Genomic DNA, 18,850 nt, shown 5'->3' with positions numbered 1-18,850 from the left:
ATGCCAGTGCCTCTCTGTGCTGCTAAGGACACTCACCCTGAACCCCATCGGGAGAGTGGAAAGCTATCCTTGATATTCTAGACGTCGCTGCTATTTGCTTTGCTACACCTGCTGGAAATAGTACACTTATCTTTCCAATCAATAACCTAATTGCCACCGAATATACAAAACCTGGGTAGGGGTGGGGGGAATGAAGAGAGATCCTCAGTGGATACAAAGTTACAGTTAGGAAGAATAAGTTCTCGTGTTCTATTCCACAGTAGAACGACTGTAGCTAGTAACAATGTATATTTCAACATAGCTGGAAGAGAACATTTTGAGTGTTATCACCACAAAGAAATGATAAATGTTGAAAGCGATGGATATACCAGTTACCCTGATTTGATCATTATTTAATGTATACATGCATTGAAACATCACACTGTACCCCATAAACGTGTGCAATTATAATGTGTTAATTATAAATAAAACTTTTTTAAAAAATAGAAAGAAAACCCATCAGAGTGATGCCTGCAAAAGGTACAGCATGCTTCCAGGCATCTTGTACTCGACACCTGGCGACTACCTAGGTGGGTACGAGTAATTGCTTGTATGATCTCACTGTATTATAGCCAGTAAAGTGCTTTTCCACTAATTGTGGTTTTGCACCCTTATAGCATGCTATAAAGAGACCACAAAGAAATTAAGCTTCCCACTGGACCCTGTTCAGGAGCTATGCAGACTTACAGAAGAACCAATTTAACTGACCTCTGCTCAAAGACCACCAGGTGACCCACTTTTCTAGCCCCCAAGGGCCTATCGTGGGTCTGTGAAGAGTTTGCTTACTCTCTTCTGCCTCTTTGTTGGCTTAGATCTTGCTATTTGCTAGTCACTCCTGCCTTCCAAAGAGCTTTCCCAGAAAGTTCCAATAATATCTCCCATAATCAGAGGTTACAGCAGTCAGTATCAGAAATCAGTACATCTCGAAATAGATGACGGGAAGCTGGTTTTCACTGAGGAAATGTTCCCGTGGGATTCCTGGAGGCTTCCTCTTGGCAGTAGTGCGGTGCTGGTTGCATGGACTTATGGAATTTGAAACTAATCCATAAACTAGGGAAAATCTTGGATTTTGTAGCCAATCAGACATCCCAGGGGTTCAGATGGGTAGAAGCCACTCTCCAAAAAGTGAATGAGAACATCCACATTCAACAAAGACACTGAATGGGGCATCATACTACTTCAGATCTCCTCTCTGCCCATGTTGGGGACTTGTGTATGGTACTGAATGGAACCGAATGTCGCACTTTATCTTTCCTCTAATTTAACTGCTACAGAAATCCTAATTTAAAAGGTGGCAGAGGCCGGGTGCGGTGGCTCACGCCTGTAATCCCAGCACTCTGGGAGGCCGAGGTGGGAGGATCGCTCAAGGTCAGGAGTTGGAGACCAGCCTGAGCAAAAGCAAGACCCCCGTCTCTACTAAAAATAGAAAGAAATTATATGGACAGCTAAAAATATATATAGAAAAATTAGCTGGGCATGGTGGCGCATGCCTGTAGTCCCAGCTACTCGGGAGGCTGAGGCAGGAGGATCGCTTGAGCTTATGAGTTTGAGGTTGCTGTGAGCGAGGCTGACGCCACGGCACTCTAGCCCGGGCAACAGAGCGAGACTCTGTCTCCAAAAAAAAATAAAAATAAAAAAATAAATAAATAAATAAAAGGTGGCAGATACTGCCATTTCTCTAGACACTTCCAACTGAATACATTAAGGAAATTTCTCAGGGGAAAGGAACACACGATATGTTTAGGGGAGCAGCTAACAATTTGTTTGCAGGCATCCTGAATGGTAAATGTCAAGGTTGGCTATTCCAAGCTTTGCTAATTTTTATGCTTCTTTCAAGTGGATCTCCAGGTTATTACGACTTGTGTTGTCAGGCTGACCACAAAAATGGACACCTCCTTTAACCAGGCCATTCAGCGACCTATGACCCTTAATCGTTGTAGTGCCCTGAACAAAGACTATGACCAATTGGAGCCCAATACTGTGGAATTATCTTTATTGTCTGAACTTTGAACTGTTTGATTTTAATCAGTTCAGTCTGCAGAGACTCCTGTTAAGGAGTGTACCTCCGTTTATTGGTATTATCCTCCTGATAGCCACCAAATTGTCTCCCTGCTGTGTTCTTTCCCCTCAAGAGGTTAAATGCTTGTACGCAGCCATCCTTGGTTCATCAAATGGTGTCTTTACAATTAGAATAACAACAGGAAGAAAGCAAAATCATCCAGCGAATCTAACATTGTGAATTGTGAGTTCCATCCTGAGACCAAACAAGTCCATTATGACAGTGACAGGAAGCCGTGTCAAGGCACAAGGTTTAGGTCAATCTCTCACAATTGAGAGGCTGACTAAAAGGGGGAAATTGTTAAATTAAATTAAATTTGGCTTAAAGCTGCCTCCCTACACAGTCAACTCCAACTGTAACCTACCTTAATATGTAAATAAACTGCAGTCTCATCTGATTTTGTTCTTGTAACAAGTAGCTGAGTCTCCATCACAACAGCCGAGCTTTCAGCTAATCACCAGCTGCAAACTGCTCAGTTATGTCCAAATGAGGCACATGGGAACCTTAACCCAATCAGGGCATTTCCCAGCGTCATTTGCTTTTTCTGTCTGTAACTACTGCCCGCCCACTGTTGCTGAGTGAAGCTCTCTGAACCTTTTGTGGTTCAGGTTGCTGTCTGATTCACAAATCATTTCTTTCCTCAAATAAACTCTGCTAAATTTAAGGTTTTCTTTGAACAACGATTAAAAATAAAGTAAATACATTAACAAAAAGTCTGTATCACTAAGGCACAGTAACTAGAAAGTGCGCACGAGTGAAAAGATTGAGCTGGCTGGTATCAAGCTTTCTATTATTCGGAAAGACAGTCCTTTCCCCTGCTTTCTGGTATTATCAGTTGCTCCACAGAGGTTGTTCTTTGGACCTTAAACCGTCCGTATGTACACCGCATGGATAGGTGCCCAATACTGAAATGCACAACTAAAAGTCATCTCTCCGCTTCTTTTTTCTGGGCCTGATGTTTAATTCATGGATCACTGGACATCCGTTTTGGCTGTTAGCAGTCTAAGTTTTTTCCCCCACTTAACGAGCAACAGTGACAGGTGAAAGTAATTCCTAGAGTGGATTATTTGGTGACATCAACCAAGGGTGTACCTCTTGGGTCCATTACCACCACAGCCGAGAGGCACGTATTTATTCTACGCCACAGGAATGCACGAGCATCAAAGGAGAGCATTCACCAAATCAACACCGCGCAATGCATACAACAACACCGCGCAATGCATACAACAAGGCGGCGGGAGCTTTTCAAAATAAGGACTTGGACTTACCCAACACCGGAACTCGAGTCTCGGGGTCCCGCTGCTGCAGCCGGACCCAGGCCCGCGGCGAAAAGCAGCGGCCCGCGTTGCCCATTTGGCTCCGTACGTCGCGCTCAGACGTTCGAACGCGGCGCCCGCGGCCTGGGCCAATGGGCGGAGCCGGCCTCGAGTCCCCGCCCCGCGGCCCGCTGACGTCACGGGGCTGCTCGGGGCTTGGGGCGCGCGCGCGTGCGCGCGGCGGCGCCGCCAGGGTGTCCGCCTCAAAAGGTTGCCCGGACGCTGGCGCCCGCGGAGCCTTCCTCGCCCGGGTCCTGCCGCTGTTGCCGCCGCCGCCGCCGCACCATGGCCTTCGTCACCAGGCAGTTCGTGCGCTCCGTGTCCTCCTCGTCCACCGCCTCGGCCGCCGCCAAGAAAATCATCGTCAAGCACGTGACGGTGATCGGCGGCGGGCTGATGGGCGCGGGCATCGCGCAGGTGAGCCGCGGGGGCCCCGCGGGACTCCGGGGACTTTCCCCCCGTCCCCCCTCGCGTCCGGGCCCGTGGAGGCGCGGCAGCCTCCACTCCCCCAAAACTCAGCGTCCCTGGGCAGATGCTCGGTCTCCTCGGTGCTAAAGTTCTGGCCGTCGCAGGCCCGACGAAGGGTCCCTGGAGAGCGTCGGTGAATGCACTTCGGAACCGGGCGTGCAAGAAAAGACAGTGTGCACAGGGTCCAGGCTTGACGTTGGGGCTCGCGGCTTGGCTCCGACTGAGACCTGGGCTGCCATTGGCTTTTTTTGATGTGTCAGTTATTTTGTATGACAATTCTGCATTCTCCGTCGGAGTGGTTTCCTCGCCTAAACTGTCCCCTCCCTCTCCCCCTGGTTACTTTCGCTCGCTGCGTTGCAAAGAGTCCTAGATAGCACTTTTGTAGCACTCTGTAAAGTCGCCGAATCCCGGCTTGCTGAGGTCCGCGGACGCCGCCTGGGGCCGCGCAGGCAACTTTGACCTTTGACGTAGTGCCCTCCGTGCAGAGTTCCGCGCGCGGTTTTGGTGCTGAGCGGGGGAAGGGGGAGGGAGAGCGGCCCGGGGCCCAGCTGCAGTCGCTCATCTCGGGCGTCTGCACAGCTTTGCACCGCTCGCCAGCGCCGTGCTTCAGGGTCAGTTGTGCAGGTGTTACTCGGATACTGTAATGCTTGTACTTACTTCACTTTAACGGTTACATTCCAGCTCACGTTGGAGAACCATGATTTTCATATCCTGGCTGATTATATTCTTAACATTTCAGTCCTTTTTGCAACTTGCATTGTCGGGGGGGCGGGTGGCAGTTGCGGTCATTTAATGTTTCCTGGGAAGCATATTTAAGTGACCACATTCATGAGTGAGTTTAATTTTTCTGTGTCTGTTTCCAACCAAGTCACACTTCCATGCTTGCTTACAAAAAAAAAAAAAAGTTTTACTATTAGTATTACATATCTTAATTTTCCCCTCCCTGCATATTTTTTACAGCATATTAACTTAATTGCATTTTATCCTGAAATCTGTATTTCCGGAATGTTTTATCCTTCTGACTTCTCAGTCTCCCATTTCTTCTGAGACCTTGTTTTTGGACATGATGTCGCCCTTTTTATTGTGTGGGTGCCCTGGCTGCTAGGATGTGGTATCCCCAAAATCTGTGTTGTATGTGGGATAGGAGGAGTAAGTCCCTTTACCCTAAAAGTGCCAACCTTATACTCAAGAGAAAATTTAGTTTGAGTGCACTTGTATCCCGGGGCTGCATCAAAATCTCCCAAGGCTGTGAGAGTGAGATTTGTTGTGGGAAGGAATAAAACAATGTATTTGTTTGAAACATTTAAACAACATCTTAGTAACAATATGTTAGGGCCCTAAACTTCCAGTAACAGCATAGCAAATGGGTCCCGAAAGGCTTGTGAATGGTGTCCTTGAAGATAGCAGTTGAAGAGGATTAGAAACTAAGTAGAAAGCATGACCTCAACTTTTGTACAAAGTCAGGATGCTCGGTTCTTGGAGTGCTGTGTCCGTCACTGGCCAAAAAAGTACGTCGTGCTGCGTGAAAAGGCAGAGGCAGCATCTAAAATTGTGGATATAGTACTGGAGATTTTACCTGGGAGGAAAGGGCGTAGAAATGGTTGACTTTGATGGGGAACACAAACTTGACCATCAAATCCTTGAGGAGTTGGACCAGGGAATGCCTTTTGAGACTTGTAGGCGGAAATAGAGAGCTGTTTACCCCTTGGGCTGGAAACATGTCATTTGGAAAGGTAATAAAGATCAGAAGTCTACATAGTGAACAGTCGTTCCATCCTCTGTAACAGCGTTTAGGACAACCTCAGTTACTTTAGGTGACAACTCTAATCCTCTGGAGGGAAACCATCGTTTCCCCAAAGTATCTCTGTGTGCAGTGTTTTCAGTGGTTTAGCTGACCCGTTGCACTCTACCCAGTAGCCTGCGGTCCCAGGCAGTGTTGCCTCATTCTTTATGCTCCTTGACCGACAGCTTTTGGCACCGGGGAAGTCTGTTTTGCTTGTTGAGTGCCGCTGGCTAATGGATGTGTTTTGAGTACAGATGGGGGCCCCACGTCGCTGTAGGGAGACGGATGGCCTGCACGCTGCCTCTGCCACAAGCTGGCTGTGTTGACACGGAAAACTTACTTTACCTCGGTGCATTGGGTCCCTAATTGCTAAAGTAGGACTAATACTAGTACTGTCCTCATAGGGAGAGGAGAGAGTGAATTAGCACATGTCAAGCACTTAGCAATGTCTGGCACATAATAAGAGCTCTCGGAATGTTAGTTGCCTTTAGGATTATTGTCTTCATCGCAGTTGTCCTTGTCCTTTTGCCCTTTTCCTCTCATGTGCCCTCCCACCCCTGATTGTTGCTGCTGAGGTAGTCCTCTGATACTCAGATGGAGAATATTGGTCAGGATTTCCTGTTCCATCTTGCTTAATCGTGAATGCAAAGACCAGCCAATACTACAGGGACCTCTCAGAAGAGAGACGGCTCTTTTTATCCTACCCACCGTTTTGCTGTTAACTCTTAGTAAAGCCATAAAAGGAAAAGCACAGCCTAGCTTCTAGGTTATGCTAAGTCACATTTAGCTTCATTCTCTTGAACTTTCTGAAGCAGTTTTAAGGTTAATCAAGGTCTAGTTCTGCTTACAGTTTTCATTTTTTTAAATGCATCATTTTAAACATGTGTTCTAGTTTGTGCTGAGCAGGTTGAAAAAATTTAAATAGATTTTGTGGGAGGCAGATGCGTTTCTCAAGCAATTAAGCAATTTAAGACGAGTGAGGTCCACGGTTAATTACATTTGATCAGAGCACAGGTCATTTGTATGTGTGTAATTTTCCCAGAGTATCTACTTTGCTTGTCATTTCTTTTGTTTGTTTTAAATTTTTAAGAAATCCCTTACGCCGCAGGTTAATATGTAAGTGAGTTAATTTGTTTTATGTGTTTGCCTATTGTACACTCCTGGCTTGGTTTTGATTACCAATTTGTCTTCACCGGATACTTAGGCCAGCAAAGAAGCTTATAGCATTAAATGAACCTTGAACAGGGCACAGTTGTTTTGCTTTATAAAGGAAGAAAAAAGAAAGAAAGGAAGAAGCTACTAGCTGTGTGCATTTCTATGGTCATGAATCTTCATATTCTTCATCTGCCTCCTCTTCCTCCTTTTTCTTGCTTTTTTCCAGCCTTAACGACTTGTTTTGTTTTTTTTTTTTTTGTTGCTGCATCAGGCTTTCCTTTAGCCCAGAGTGCAGCAATGCCCTTTTCCTATTTTTCCTTCAGCTCTGCAGCCTTCTTTTGACCAGGCTGCCTGTCGTCTGCTGAGGTTCCTTCCACCTCTCTCTCCTTGGCACATCACCAGTGCACAGGCCGGGGTGTTCTCCTTTGCTTTGGGGGTGACACTCAGAACAGAGCAAAAGGCCAAAGAAGGCCTCTTGGGCGCACTGGGATCCTTGAACTTCATTTTTGCTTCCCCTTTAGGAGGGATTTAGGTTTTCGTTTCTCTTTCATAATCAGCCTTGTCCGCCTTTGTCATGTCTTCAAATTTTCCTTTTCCCTTTAGCAGACGTGGTCTCCCACCTCTCTGAGCACTTCTTACAAGACTGATGAGTTGAATGAAGCATCTAAGTGTTCTTGTGCTCCTCCCCACAAGTTTGCATGAAGAAGGCAGATGATGACGTTTTGCCTCTCGGGATCTCCTCTGCCCACATTGAGTTATTTTTCCTCGGTGAGGCACAGAGCCACCCAGTGCCCGCCTGGCTCTCGCTTGCCCCGGGGCTGGGGCTGGGGCTGTCGCTGTGGAGCTTGGCGTGCGGTGGGGGCTGTCTGGGCATTGCGGTGAATTCATGCTCGTAAAGCATTTTGAGCAGAGCCGGGCACATAAAAAAAAACCTCCCCACGAATGACATCTTATTCTGTTCAAAGCATTTTGATGTCTGTCATTTCATAGTATAATAGTGAGCCCTGCAGACATGGTACTTGGGGTCAAGGGTCAGAGGTGGAGCTGGGGCCAGAACTTGGGTCTCTCTTCTGTTCTGCTGTCTGGGGATCCCTGAAGCTGAGATAACCACAGCTTTGCCTCCCCCTCTGGCCCGTGCTGTCTTGTGGAGAGGAGTGTGGCATCCATGGATGAGGGAATCCTGGATATCTGGAATCGGCAGGTACCAGGCTGACGTCTCCTCTACATTCAAAGGCGAGAGTCATCTGTGATCATCTCCATCTGGGTGCCGTGCCGCCATCTTTCTGCCCATGGTAGACTCAAACTCACCTGCCAAGACTTCATTCATTCATTCATTATGTTCCCTCCTTCTCCCCCTTCCATCTTTTCCCAAAGAGTTTCCTCCTCCTGTTACTGCTGTTGTCATTCTTCAGCCATAGGTTCTCTGCAGAGGGGTCCTGGTCAGTGTCTCCTCTGTTCTGGAAAAGGCTCTGGAACCTTCGTCTCTGAGGAGGGCTCTTTGCTCTGCTCTCTCCTTTATAGTTCCTGGACTAGACATGAAACCTGAATTGTTGTTGATCCTTCCAGCAATAGCTAAAAGAAAAAAATTGCTCATCATAACAAACATTGCCATATCATTCTTCCTCGAGAACAGTTTGGATTTGTAACTCTCTACCCAGAAAGTGTCCATCATGGCAATATCTCAGGGATGCTTTTCTTTATTTTTTAATTTTTATTTTTTTGAGACATAGTCTTACTTTGTTGCCCTGGGTAGAGGGGTAGAGTGCAGTGGCATCAGCCTAACTCACAGCAACTTCAAACTCCCGGACTCTAGCGATCCTCTTGCCTCAGCCTCCCCAGTAGCCAGGACTACAGGTGGGCGCCACCACACCTGGCTAATTTTTCTTGTTTTTTTTTTTTTTTTTTTTTTTTTTTTAATAGAGATGGGGTCTCGCTCTTGCTCAGGCTGGTCTTGAACTCCTGACCTCGAGCGATCCTCCCACCTCGGCCTCACCAGAGTGCTAGGATTACAGGCGTGAGCCACCGCGCCCAGCCAGGGATTCTTAAACATAACTAAGACTTGGTTGTTGCTGTTGGCACGTTTGCTTGGCCCTTCCCCTTTTCAGAATCTGTGGGTGGAAGGCCTGGAAGAAAAGTTATTTCCTCTACGTTACTAAGCCTGGATGCTTATTGAATTAAAAATAATTATATGTCCAATAGACTTTTAGTCTAAAAACAGGGGCATATTTTCTTGGCTTTTTAGCAATACTTTTTGAAATACAAACATCGAAGTCTGATAGAGGAGGCCAGCCAATTAATTTATTGTTTTAAGAACAAACCAGCTGTTGACAGTGGTTGTGGAGAGCCTGAATAGAATGCCTTCTGCTGATTGTTGAAGTTAGTGAGGACAGCTTGTTCTGATGGCAGAGTTCACGATATTGCACAACCAGAGGTAATCATAAACCCAGAATTGCCGGCTCTGGGAGATGCAACTGATTTACGACTTTTTTCCTCTCTGGATCTAACCACAAGAATCCACAAGGGCAGGCCTTCACGTGAAGGCACAGCAGCCTCCGGGCCATGGTCATGCTCAGGGAACACAGTCTTCGTCTTCTTATTCTGGGAATCTGGAGGAAATAAAAATTGGGGTGTCGTAGATAGTCTGCATAGCTTTGGGATTTTTCAGAGATTCCAAATGTGATGTTGATGAAATGCAGCCCCCCTGTGATGTAGGCGCTGGTGGGACGTCCAGCGGAACTGCTGCGGAGGGGGCGTGGGAGGGAGACCGTTCCCTGGGCCAGCTGATGTGGCTCTCGCAGATTGACCACTCACGCTGGGCTTCAGAGAAGCTGCTTCAAGTCTGGTGATACGTTTGCAAATATGTTTAATATATAAATCCAGCATGCTTCTGCTTGGCACGTTTGCCTGGTCCTGTGGCCAGAGTACTCAAGGGCTTTAACCCGTGTGCTGTTCACTTGGCCTATTTTTACAGCTCTGAAGCACCCTTGTCTAAAAATATTTCCTCTCTGGCTAAGCCTGCCTTCCCCCAGGCCTAGAAAAGTCTTGGAGCTGAGGACATAGCCTTCAAATAAGTTTTTTTTTTCCATTGCACACTGCTTGGCATCAAGGTCTTACAGTTTGTTGGTCACTGTATTATAAAGTGAGTTCTCATTGCATTGATTTAAATTATGGTCACTCAAGTTAAAGCGCCAGGAAGAGTCCTTGTCATTTTCTGTAAAAATAACAGATGTCTATGGGAGGAGAAAAAGAGGCCTTTCTCCTTTTGTAGCTCACCCCTCCACTGCCATCTCCGTCCCAGAAGCTTGGCAGTACCTTGGGTGGTATCACTGCATGATTCAAGAAGAGTGAGTGTTATCCAAGATCCATGCAATTCTTTTCTAAATAAAGGCGCTCAATAATAGAATTATTTCCCCATCATCAGGAGAGGCTCTCAGCTACACCAATGGCAAGAGCCACCAGATCTCATTTGACTTTTTCACCAGATGTGCCTGTCACCATTCCCTGGGGGCCCACCACAGCCAAACAGGGTGTAGGTTCTCAGCGTACAAAGATGAACCCCATGTAGTCGGGAGCCTCGGGAGAGGGGTACAGATGGGCACCGCACAGCCGGTAGGTGCAGTGTGAGCATGCGCAGAGACACCACAGCAGCGCAGGGAAACCACGGCTAGGGGCCGAGAGGATCATCTGGAAGGGGTACTCGGGCTTAGTTAATGAGCCGATGCCGGGGAGAAGGTGAGACCAAGTGAAGGGCTGGGGGTGAGGGGGACGTGAGGGGCGGATGTGGGAGCCACAAGGCCTGTGGGTGGTGGAGTGTCACGCTTCAGGCAGCCGTGAGCCGTGTCCAGGAGGAGGTGGGTCCTGATCCTTAGGGCCTTGCGTGCCGTGTGCAGAACTGAAGTTCATGCTGTGATCTTGGGGAGCCACCGAAGGGCTTGATGGAGTGAGTGACTCAGACGGAAGCACCTTTCTCAGAGTTAGTTTTCAGAGGGAACACTAGTGCCTGTATGCGTCTTACCTTTGGCGAATCATTTTTAATTTTTCTTTCTTTCTTTCTTTCTTTCTTTTTCTTTTCTTTTTTTTTTTTTTAAGTAGAGACGGGGTCTCACTCTTGCTCAGGCTGATCTTGAACTCCTGACCTCAAGCGATCCTCCTGCCTCGGCCTCCCAGAGTGCTAAGATGACAGGCATGAGCCACCGCGCCTGGCCCCCTGTGTGGTTTTTTTTAATTGTGGTAAAAGACACATAACATAAAACGTTACATCTTAACCATTTTTCAGAATACAATTCAGTGGCATTAAGTACATTCCTAGCCATCACCAGCATTCATCTCCAGAGCTCTTTTGGTCTCGCAAACGTGAAACTCTGTAGCCATTAAACAGTCACTCCTGTTCCCTCTTATCCCCAGCCCCGGGCAACTGCTCTTCCGCTTCCTGTCTCTATGACTTTAGCTGCTCTAGGTACTTCGTGTATGTGGAATCATACAAATTTGACCTTTTGTGACTGGCTTATTTCACTTGGCAAAGTATCTTCAAGGTTCCTCTATGTTGTAGCGTGTACCAGAATTTCCTTCCCTTTTAAGCTGACTAATATTTCCATTGTATGTGTAGACCGCATTTTGTTTATCCATTCATCCACCATCTTTTGGTTATTGTGAATAATGCTGCTTGAACATGGGCATACAAATACCTGTTCAAGTGCTTGCTTTTCATACTTTTGGGTATATTCTTAGGAATAGAATTGCTGGATTATACGGTAATTCTATTTGTAATTTTTTGAGGAATTGCCTTACTCTTTTCCATAGCAGATATACCATTTTACCATCCCATAAGCAATGCACAAGGATGCCTATTTCTCCATATCCTTGTCAACACTTTCTTTTGTTTTGTTTTTTGTAATAGCCATCCTAATGAGTGCAAATAGATCAGAGGTTTTTACACCATGCTCTGATGGACTTCCGGGGTTCCATGAATCTCCTTGGTGGTTCCCAGACTACCCTCCTTCTCTGACTTTGGTTTTACATACTGGTCTCCTGTATGCATGCCCACGGAAAACCACTTCATGACTTAAAAGTGTTTGAAAGCCACCACACTGGATGATTTCTGGGGTATCTTCCTGCTCTAAAAATTGATGATCGTGATTATTTGTACCTAATAAACCTGAACAGTAAATGCTCTTGCTGATCCCTAAGAGCTGATCTCTTACAGTGGTTGAGAAGCTGGGTGTCTTAGTGGACTCCACGTGACAGGGAAGAAACCCGTGTTGGAGGACAGTGAGTGAACTCTGTGTGTCCGTGCCCGTCTTTCACCTGACGCACACGTGTGCCCTCACAGATGGGCACAGACACGGGGTCCCCATGCCCCTGGCCTTGTCCACAGCCTCTTTGCTAAAAGACGTAAGACACATTCATGTGTTGGAGTGTGTTGAGCACAAATCCACTCTGAAATGCCGGGGGCGGACGTACCACATCAAGAATGCTGACGTTGCTTTAGGCAACACTTAGCAGTTGTTCTCCAGTTGCCCTCCCTCCTCGCATTCCAGCCACATGAGAGGATGGGCAGTCTGCTCACCAAAATAACAAAGAGAGACTTCTGCAGAATTTTATTCACTTGGTAATTGACTAAAGGCTGGTTATATGGCTCCTTTTTTTCTTCCTATCGTTACAAACTAATAATGTGATTTCTCATAGTTCCAAAATAACTTGACTGTTACATAGTTTGTCACAAAGTGTTTTGGGCAACAAAACTAGTCATGATGTCTTGAGAACGTTTTCCTAAAGTAATTTACAAATTGAGGCTTTTAAAAAAATAGCTCTGTCACTCCTGTGTCCATTTCATGAGTGTGAAGTGTCTCGGGCGCTGTGAGGGGGGTTTGGCTTGTATTAACTCCTTTAACCTTCCCGGGCAGCCCTCTTGCTCCGGTTTTGCAGATAAGGAGACAGCTTGCAGAGCTTAAGGAATATCTTCCGTCTCCCACTCGGCCGACGGGCTCTGGAGTCTGGCCCTTGCCCGGTGCCACCTCAGACTGTCGCCCTCGGACCTGACGTGCCGTCCCGGGTCAAGAGCAGCACGTGAGCAGGCAGCTCTGGCTTCAGAACCCAGCCACGTGTCGGCTTCAGTTTGCTTATTGTCACAGTGGGGTGACGTGCCTCCCCCCAAGGGCCAGGATCAGCTGGGATAATGTCTGAGCAGTGCAAGCTCTCCGGGAGCAGGGTATTAAAAGTTTGCCACCATAGGCCAGGGCCAGGGACAGCTACAGGGCAGACGCTGAGTCCGTGGCAGGCAGTGGCCAGTGGAGGAGTTGACTGCAGTGATGTGCCCAGCGGGGGCCTCTGAACGGGAGCTCTGGTCCGTCCCCAGGGGAGCGCAGGGGTTGGGGCTGGAGCTCAAAAGCTCTCACCTCTGAGAAGCCAAGTTTGTCATCTGTGCCTTTTGGTCATTTGATGGGAAGCATTTTGTAATAACCCATTTTTCCCCCCCCAAACTGTCCAAAGGCTTCGCCACTGTCCAGGTTGGTTATATACTCCAATACAATCACTTGGCTTCCAGGAAAAACATAGCACTTCTTGTTCTGTCTTAGCTTCAAACCAGCATGTAACCAAGCAAAAGCTGTGAATAAGTACTTAACCACTTTGCAGGACTGTGGATTTTGTTCTGGAGAAGTCACTGGAACCCGTAACCAGGAACCACCAGTTTCTAACGTAGGAAAGAGGTCGGCCTCAGGAGCAATGAGGGATAATTTTTTACAAGAAGGGAACGAAGAAAGCAGTTAGATGGAAGTGAGATGTCATGGTCAAAAAGAAGAGCTTGTGGAGGATGCCTTCGCAGTCACTGCACTTTGAGACGGGGGTGACTGTCGGAGAAAGGAGCGTGAGCCGCAGAGGTGGTGTTTGAGTTGTGCTTTAGGATGAAACCAACGTCTGTTAAGAGTTGGGAGAGATGAGCGCGGAGGCTGGTAGCCCGGTTAGGAGGCTACTGCTGAAGGGTAATATGCTCCTAAACTAGTGTTCAGGGTTAACAAGAGGAATGCTACACGAGCTGTTAACACTGTGTTCAGTTTGAGTGTTTATTTGGTATTGTAACTCACCATATACACGTTCTTTATTTAACGTTTGATCTTAACAATCACCAGGAAGGCCAGATGAGGCCATTGTTTTTCAAACTAGGGTATTCAGGTTTATTTTGGAAATCCAAAAGTCGTATAGGAAATTTTAAAATTTGTGTTTTCCTTTGGTTGATGATCCTGAAATTAATAGAAGCATATTCTGGGTGCCATGCATGTTTATTTTCATCACTAATGAGATCTGAGACGTCGTCCCCGTGGGTACATTTGCGATCACAATGGCATTTGTGCCAGGTGAAGTCACAGTGCCTCCTCCAAAAACATTTCACCATAGGTTGAAGAAAGAAAAGGGGCGCATGGAGCAGTTTCAGGCAGTTGAGAATGTTGAGGTGAGGACTTTGAACACCAAACGGCTGAGCCTCACGGTGGTCAGCACGATATTTATGTGGTAGACGTGTGTGTTGCCCGGATCCTCACTTTGAAGGAATAATTAATTGCTCATATCATAGTAACAGTGTGGTGAATTTTCCTGTTCCAGATATCAAAACCAGTCATATGCTCATTTAATTCAGATTTTAATGTCATACTTATCCCATTTTCAAGAGAACAAACTACAGAACTATAAAGTGACACTTCCTTAAAATTGGCGTTTGACCTTGGAGAATTGGGAAAATAAAAATTAAATGACATATGATAGGCCTGATGTCCGGCACTTGGAAAGCCCTCTAAGCGGGAGTTGTTATGAGGGGTGGCGAACCTCCGTGGTCCCTGGTTGTAGCTGGCCATGGGCTCCTCCAGCCTCCCTTTCTCCAGGAGGCTCAGGATTCCCCCCGGGATTACGACCTGTGGGCGGGTTGCTAGGTCCAGGCTGGTGGAGGTTAGTTAGCCAGGAGCCCGAGACAAACCATCAAGGATCATCAGTACAGGGCACGGTAGGTGCAGATGTGGCCAGAGGTCAAGGTTAGAAGGGAGCCGTTTCAGGGGAAGGGGCTGGAAGGAGCATAATTGGAGGAAACAAGTGCAGGGCTTGACCTTCAAGAAAGGGATTAAGAAGCAAGTTGTATTTGGCGGAGGTGGAACAAGACCCTGATGGGGGAGAGTCCCAGGCAGAAAGGGGCCTGGTGGGGCCCGACCTTTCCGCAGTTTGCAGAGAGGAGTCTTCGGAGTATCGTGTTCGGGATAATGCCCGGAACTCTCTGGTGGACAGAGGGCAACGGGAAGACCTTGGCACCCTCTCAGAAGCTGGCGGAGCCAGGAGGCAAACCAGGAATGGCTTCGGTGGGTGGCAACAGGGATCGGGGCTGACGGGTCATGGCAGAGCCGTGCTTGGCACCCTGTGCGTCGGAATCATCTGGGGGTGTTTTCAGAACGCCAGTGCACAGGCGCCGTCCCAGGCCAAGTGAGTCAGAACATCCGCAGGTGGGGCCTGGAGTGTGGTCATTTTAAATCTTCCTCGTCCGATGCTAATCCGCAGCCAGACTGGGGCACAGACCCTGGAGCAGTGGGTCGCCTGGAAGGCTGTTCAACCACAGCTCACTGGGTCCCAACCGGAGGTTCGATTCACCGGCTCTGGAGTGGAGTCCGGCAGTGTGCATTTCTGACAAGTCCAGGTGACGTTGCTCGTGCCGGCCCAGGACCCACACTGTGAGAACTCCTGTCCCAGAGCTACGACGTGTGCGGGTGCTTTGTCTTGCTTTTGAGTCCCTAGTGCTGACGTGGAAACTGTCATCTGTCTGGTGCTCTTGTTTATCAAGTAGTTTTTGCTAATACTGCGACTGATTTGATTAAAGCCAAAAGGTGCTCATTGATGAGTGTGTTATTGTTCCCCCTACTAGCCATGGGACCTCAGACACGTTATTTAACCTCTCTAAGCCTCAGTTTTCCTCATCTGTAAAATGGAATGGTGATGCCAGTTTCATAAAGGACTATTTTAAGGTGTATTAGTTAGGACTTTGGGGAAGAACTGACGTGTGATTTCTCAGGAGGACTTTTTAGTGATATCGATACCAAGTCCATACTAGTTGCTAAGTAAGGCACAGGGGAAAGAGAATACCAAAAAAAAAAAAAATCAATAATATGGAATTTCTGTAACTTGGTATTTTATTTTTATTGTATCTTAAAAGCTGGTTGTTGCAACAAATAAGATAACATCCCTTTTACTCTTCTAACTGGATTACATGAAGACAAGTTCTGGAGCCCGGCAGTCTTGGAATTTGAATCCTGGCTTTTTGGCTTAAGAGCTGAGTGATCTTCGATAAGTGACAAACCCTCTCTAATCCCATTTCTTTTTTTGCAAAATGCAAGTGTTGCCTATTTCAACAGTGTTGTTGGAGTGATCAGAAATAGTCTTGGAGAATGCAGAGTATGAGCCTGGCTCATAGTAGGTGCTCTGTACGTGGAACCTTTTTTTTTTTTTTTTTGCTGCATTTGGCTTTTTACTTTTTAAAAGCTTATGTTCTTTCCGTTAATCGAGGGTAGGTAGAGACTGACTTCTTTTGGCTCTCTCTGCTCTCGAGGATCTCACAGGAGAAACAGGACAAGTCCATTAATAATAACAAGCCAAGCTCGGCCTGTCAAGCCGGTCTGGAACGAGAGTTGTGTAGCTTTCATAGTTTGGGTGGAGGGAAGGGCAGTCCTCCCATACACTAAGTCCATTTAGATGAACTCACCAGTAGGAGGAACACCAACCCCATCTGCAGTAGGCTAATAGACTCATAGGACATTGGACCCATGATCCTGTGAATATTTTATTAACCATCTGATATGGACCAGGCATTGGGTTCTGTGTTGTTCATGCATTGAGGGCTCACAGTGGGTCAGACACTGGGGTTTGCAAGGTGAACAAGACACGAAGTTGCCCTGACGAGGTTGCTGACCTTGTCTCTCTAGGGTATGTCTGTAAGAAGTGATTGCAGGGAACTTGGACTTGTAGACTGGGCTGATCTCTGCAGGTGGGTGAAATGCGCATGCTGCTCTAGCTTGAAATCTCTTGAAGTTATGCTGTGACGGTGGTTTATTGCCGTCTAATGCATTGTGACCTACATCACAGAGCTTTACCCTAAAATGGAAACTATTTCAAGGAGAATTAAAATTTCTGTTCTCCGTCTGTAGTCTCTTCATTTAGACCTAACTACCTGACGCACTTTAGGTTTAAGCAGGAGTGTCCTTTCTATCTGTGTCTGTGGAATGTCTACACCGTAAGATTTCCTTCATACTTCCCTGAAGTTTTGTGAGATAACCAAGGAAAGAAAGGCTGAAATAAAAAGTATAAAAAAAAAAAAAGAGAAAAGAAACGGCCAGGAATAAAAGCATTTAGAGCATACATTTTGTTGCCTTCTCACTAGACCAGAAATGCAAGTTTGGGCATTTGAGAGAATCCAAAATTGTGGGAAATACTCCAGGCACGTGACTGAGATGGGGGGAAAACCTGAGCTGAAGTTCCCACGGGAGACGAGAGACCGACCAGCGGGGCTGAGGGAAAGTTTGCGAAGCAGGAACGAGAGCAGTTAGTAACTCTGCAAAAGAAGAAAGATCTGTTCTCTTCTCCGATTAGGTCTGGCCGCTCCTCGCTGTTCCTGCATTTGTGAGATGGGAAAATAAACATTTTACACCCAGTTGCTCTGACTTGGTCATTTGACACGTGCACTTTGCTCTCCTGGAGCGTTGCCTGGAGCTCCCTGATCCAATAGCGGTGTCTTGGCGACTCTCTGCATGTGTGTGTCCTGTCTGCTGTGCCCATCCAGACGGCAGGATGGACCAAGGCAGTGACTGTATCAGCCCCCCCCACCCCCCCGCCCCCGTCTTCTCTAAGCCCTGGGGGTGTCTATCAGAGGACTTCAGAGAGAAGTGGAAAGTCAGCATTTACCCCGAGAACGTTTCTGGCCGTGGTTTTCCCTGGTTGAATTTAGTGTTTTTACACATGTGCATGCCTCTTGTTTTACTTAAATATTTGAAGGTATTTCCTCTCTAGGTTTGGTTCTGCTTACAGTTTAAAAAAAAAAAAGTAATCATGAGGCCGGCGTTGTGGCTCAGCTGCAACAGAACCAAAAATGCCCAGTGACAATCACAATCAAACGTGATTCTAATAACTTGGAAAGGGCTTTCTAGAAATAAAGCTGTGATACCACCTCCCTGGCCTGCTGCACCCCACCTCTTTACGGTTGATACTTTGCTCCTTAGAAGTTGAGCCCATTCTGGTGTATTCTTCTCACCCTCTCCCGGTGTTCTGAGATCTGCTGGCTGACAGAGGTCCTCACTTTGGTGGTTTTATTTGATTTGACTTCCCAGGTTGTTGGTTGGTCTTTCGATGTTTTCTCAGTGACATTGTAAACTCCCTACGTGAGAGGACACTACCCACATTGTCCCTTCAGCTTTGGCACCACCTCGTGCCTAATATGCTCGTCCCCCCAACTCCTTGAGGAGCTATAAAGCCCGGGGGCTGCCTGCTGGAGGCAGTGGGGGCAAGTGGATGGGGACAGACAGGCAGGAATCCCGGGAATGCTGCTGGGCTTGTTCAAAGGGTCAACCTGGGCTGAGGTTAAGAGAAACACAGTAAAAATCACTTGTGTCATTCCGGAGGGACTGTCAGAGGAGCCAGAACAAACATGGAAGGTCCCCAGGCTGCACCTCCCCTTGCCCCAGCCCCACAGACTGGGGACCATCCGTGACACGTGTGTCCCATCGGTGACATGCCCCCACCTGCCGCTGTGCCCCCCCAGGGCTGCCCATCTCAGAGCGCCTCAGCTTCCTCGCCACCTCCAGCTGGGTTTGAAGTTTATTTTCTTAGTTCCTGCGTTGGGGTCCCCCTCACCCCCCGCCACCGGGTTTGGTGATTGACTAGAAGGGCTCAGGGGACCCAGCGTAAAGTCACGCTGTGATTTAGCACAAAGCGAAGCAACATCCGCGAAGGGAAGAGGCATGTGGGCTGGAGTCCAGAGGAGACCAGGCAGGAGCTGCCAAGGGTCCTGTCCCA

The 18,850-nt window shown here is 47.4% G+C and overlaps 1 protein-coding gene across 3 annotated transcripts in view; it reads left to right on the top strand.

Moving 5' to 3' along the window:
• The first annotated feature begins 3,584 nt into the window (after positions 1-3,584).
• The window catches only part of HADH (hydroxyacyl-CoA dehydrogenase), a 41,796-nt gene continuing 26,530 nt past the window's right edge, over positions 3,585-18,850 (top strand). For 2 of the 3 annotated variants that reach the window (XM_069459067.1, XM_069459066.1), the window contains exon 1: positions 3,633-3,831. In XM_069459067.1, the coding sequence (XP_069315168.1) occupies positions 3,700-3,831 (132 nt within the window). In that variant the 5' untranslated portion in view covers positions 3,633-3,699. Of the gene's footprint in view, positions 3,832-18,850 lie in introns of all 3 variants that reach the window. The other variant, XM_069459068.1, reaches the window with a different exon arrangement.

The sequence above is a fragment of the Eulemur rufifrons genome, chromosome 26 (genome assembly GCF_041146395.1).
Source record: "Eulemur rufifrons isolate Redbay chromosome 26, OSU_ERuf_1, whole genome shotgun sequence".
NCBI lineage: Eukaryota > Metazoa > Chordata > Mammalia > Primates > Lemuridae > Eulemur > Eulemur rufifrons.
The sequence above is the reverse complement of the archived record's forward strand: the minus strand, read 5'-3'. Positions and strand labels throughout refer to the sequence as shown.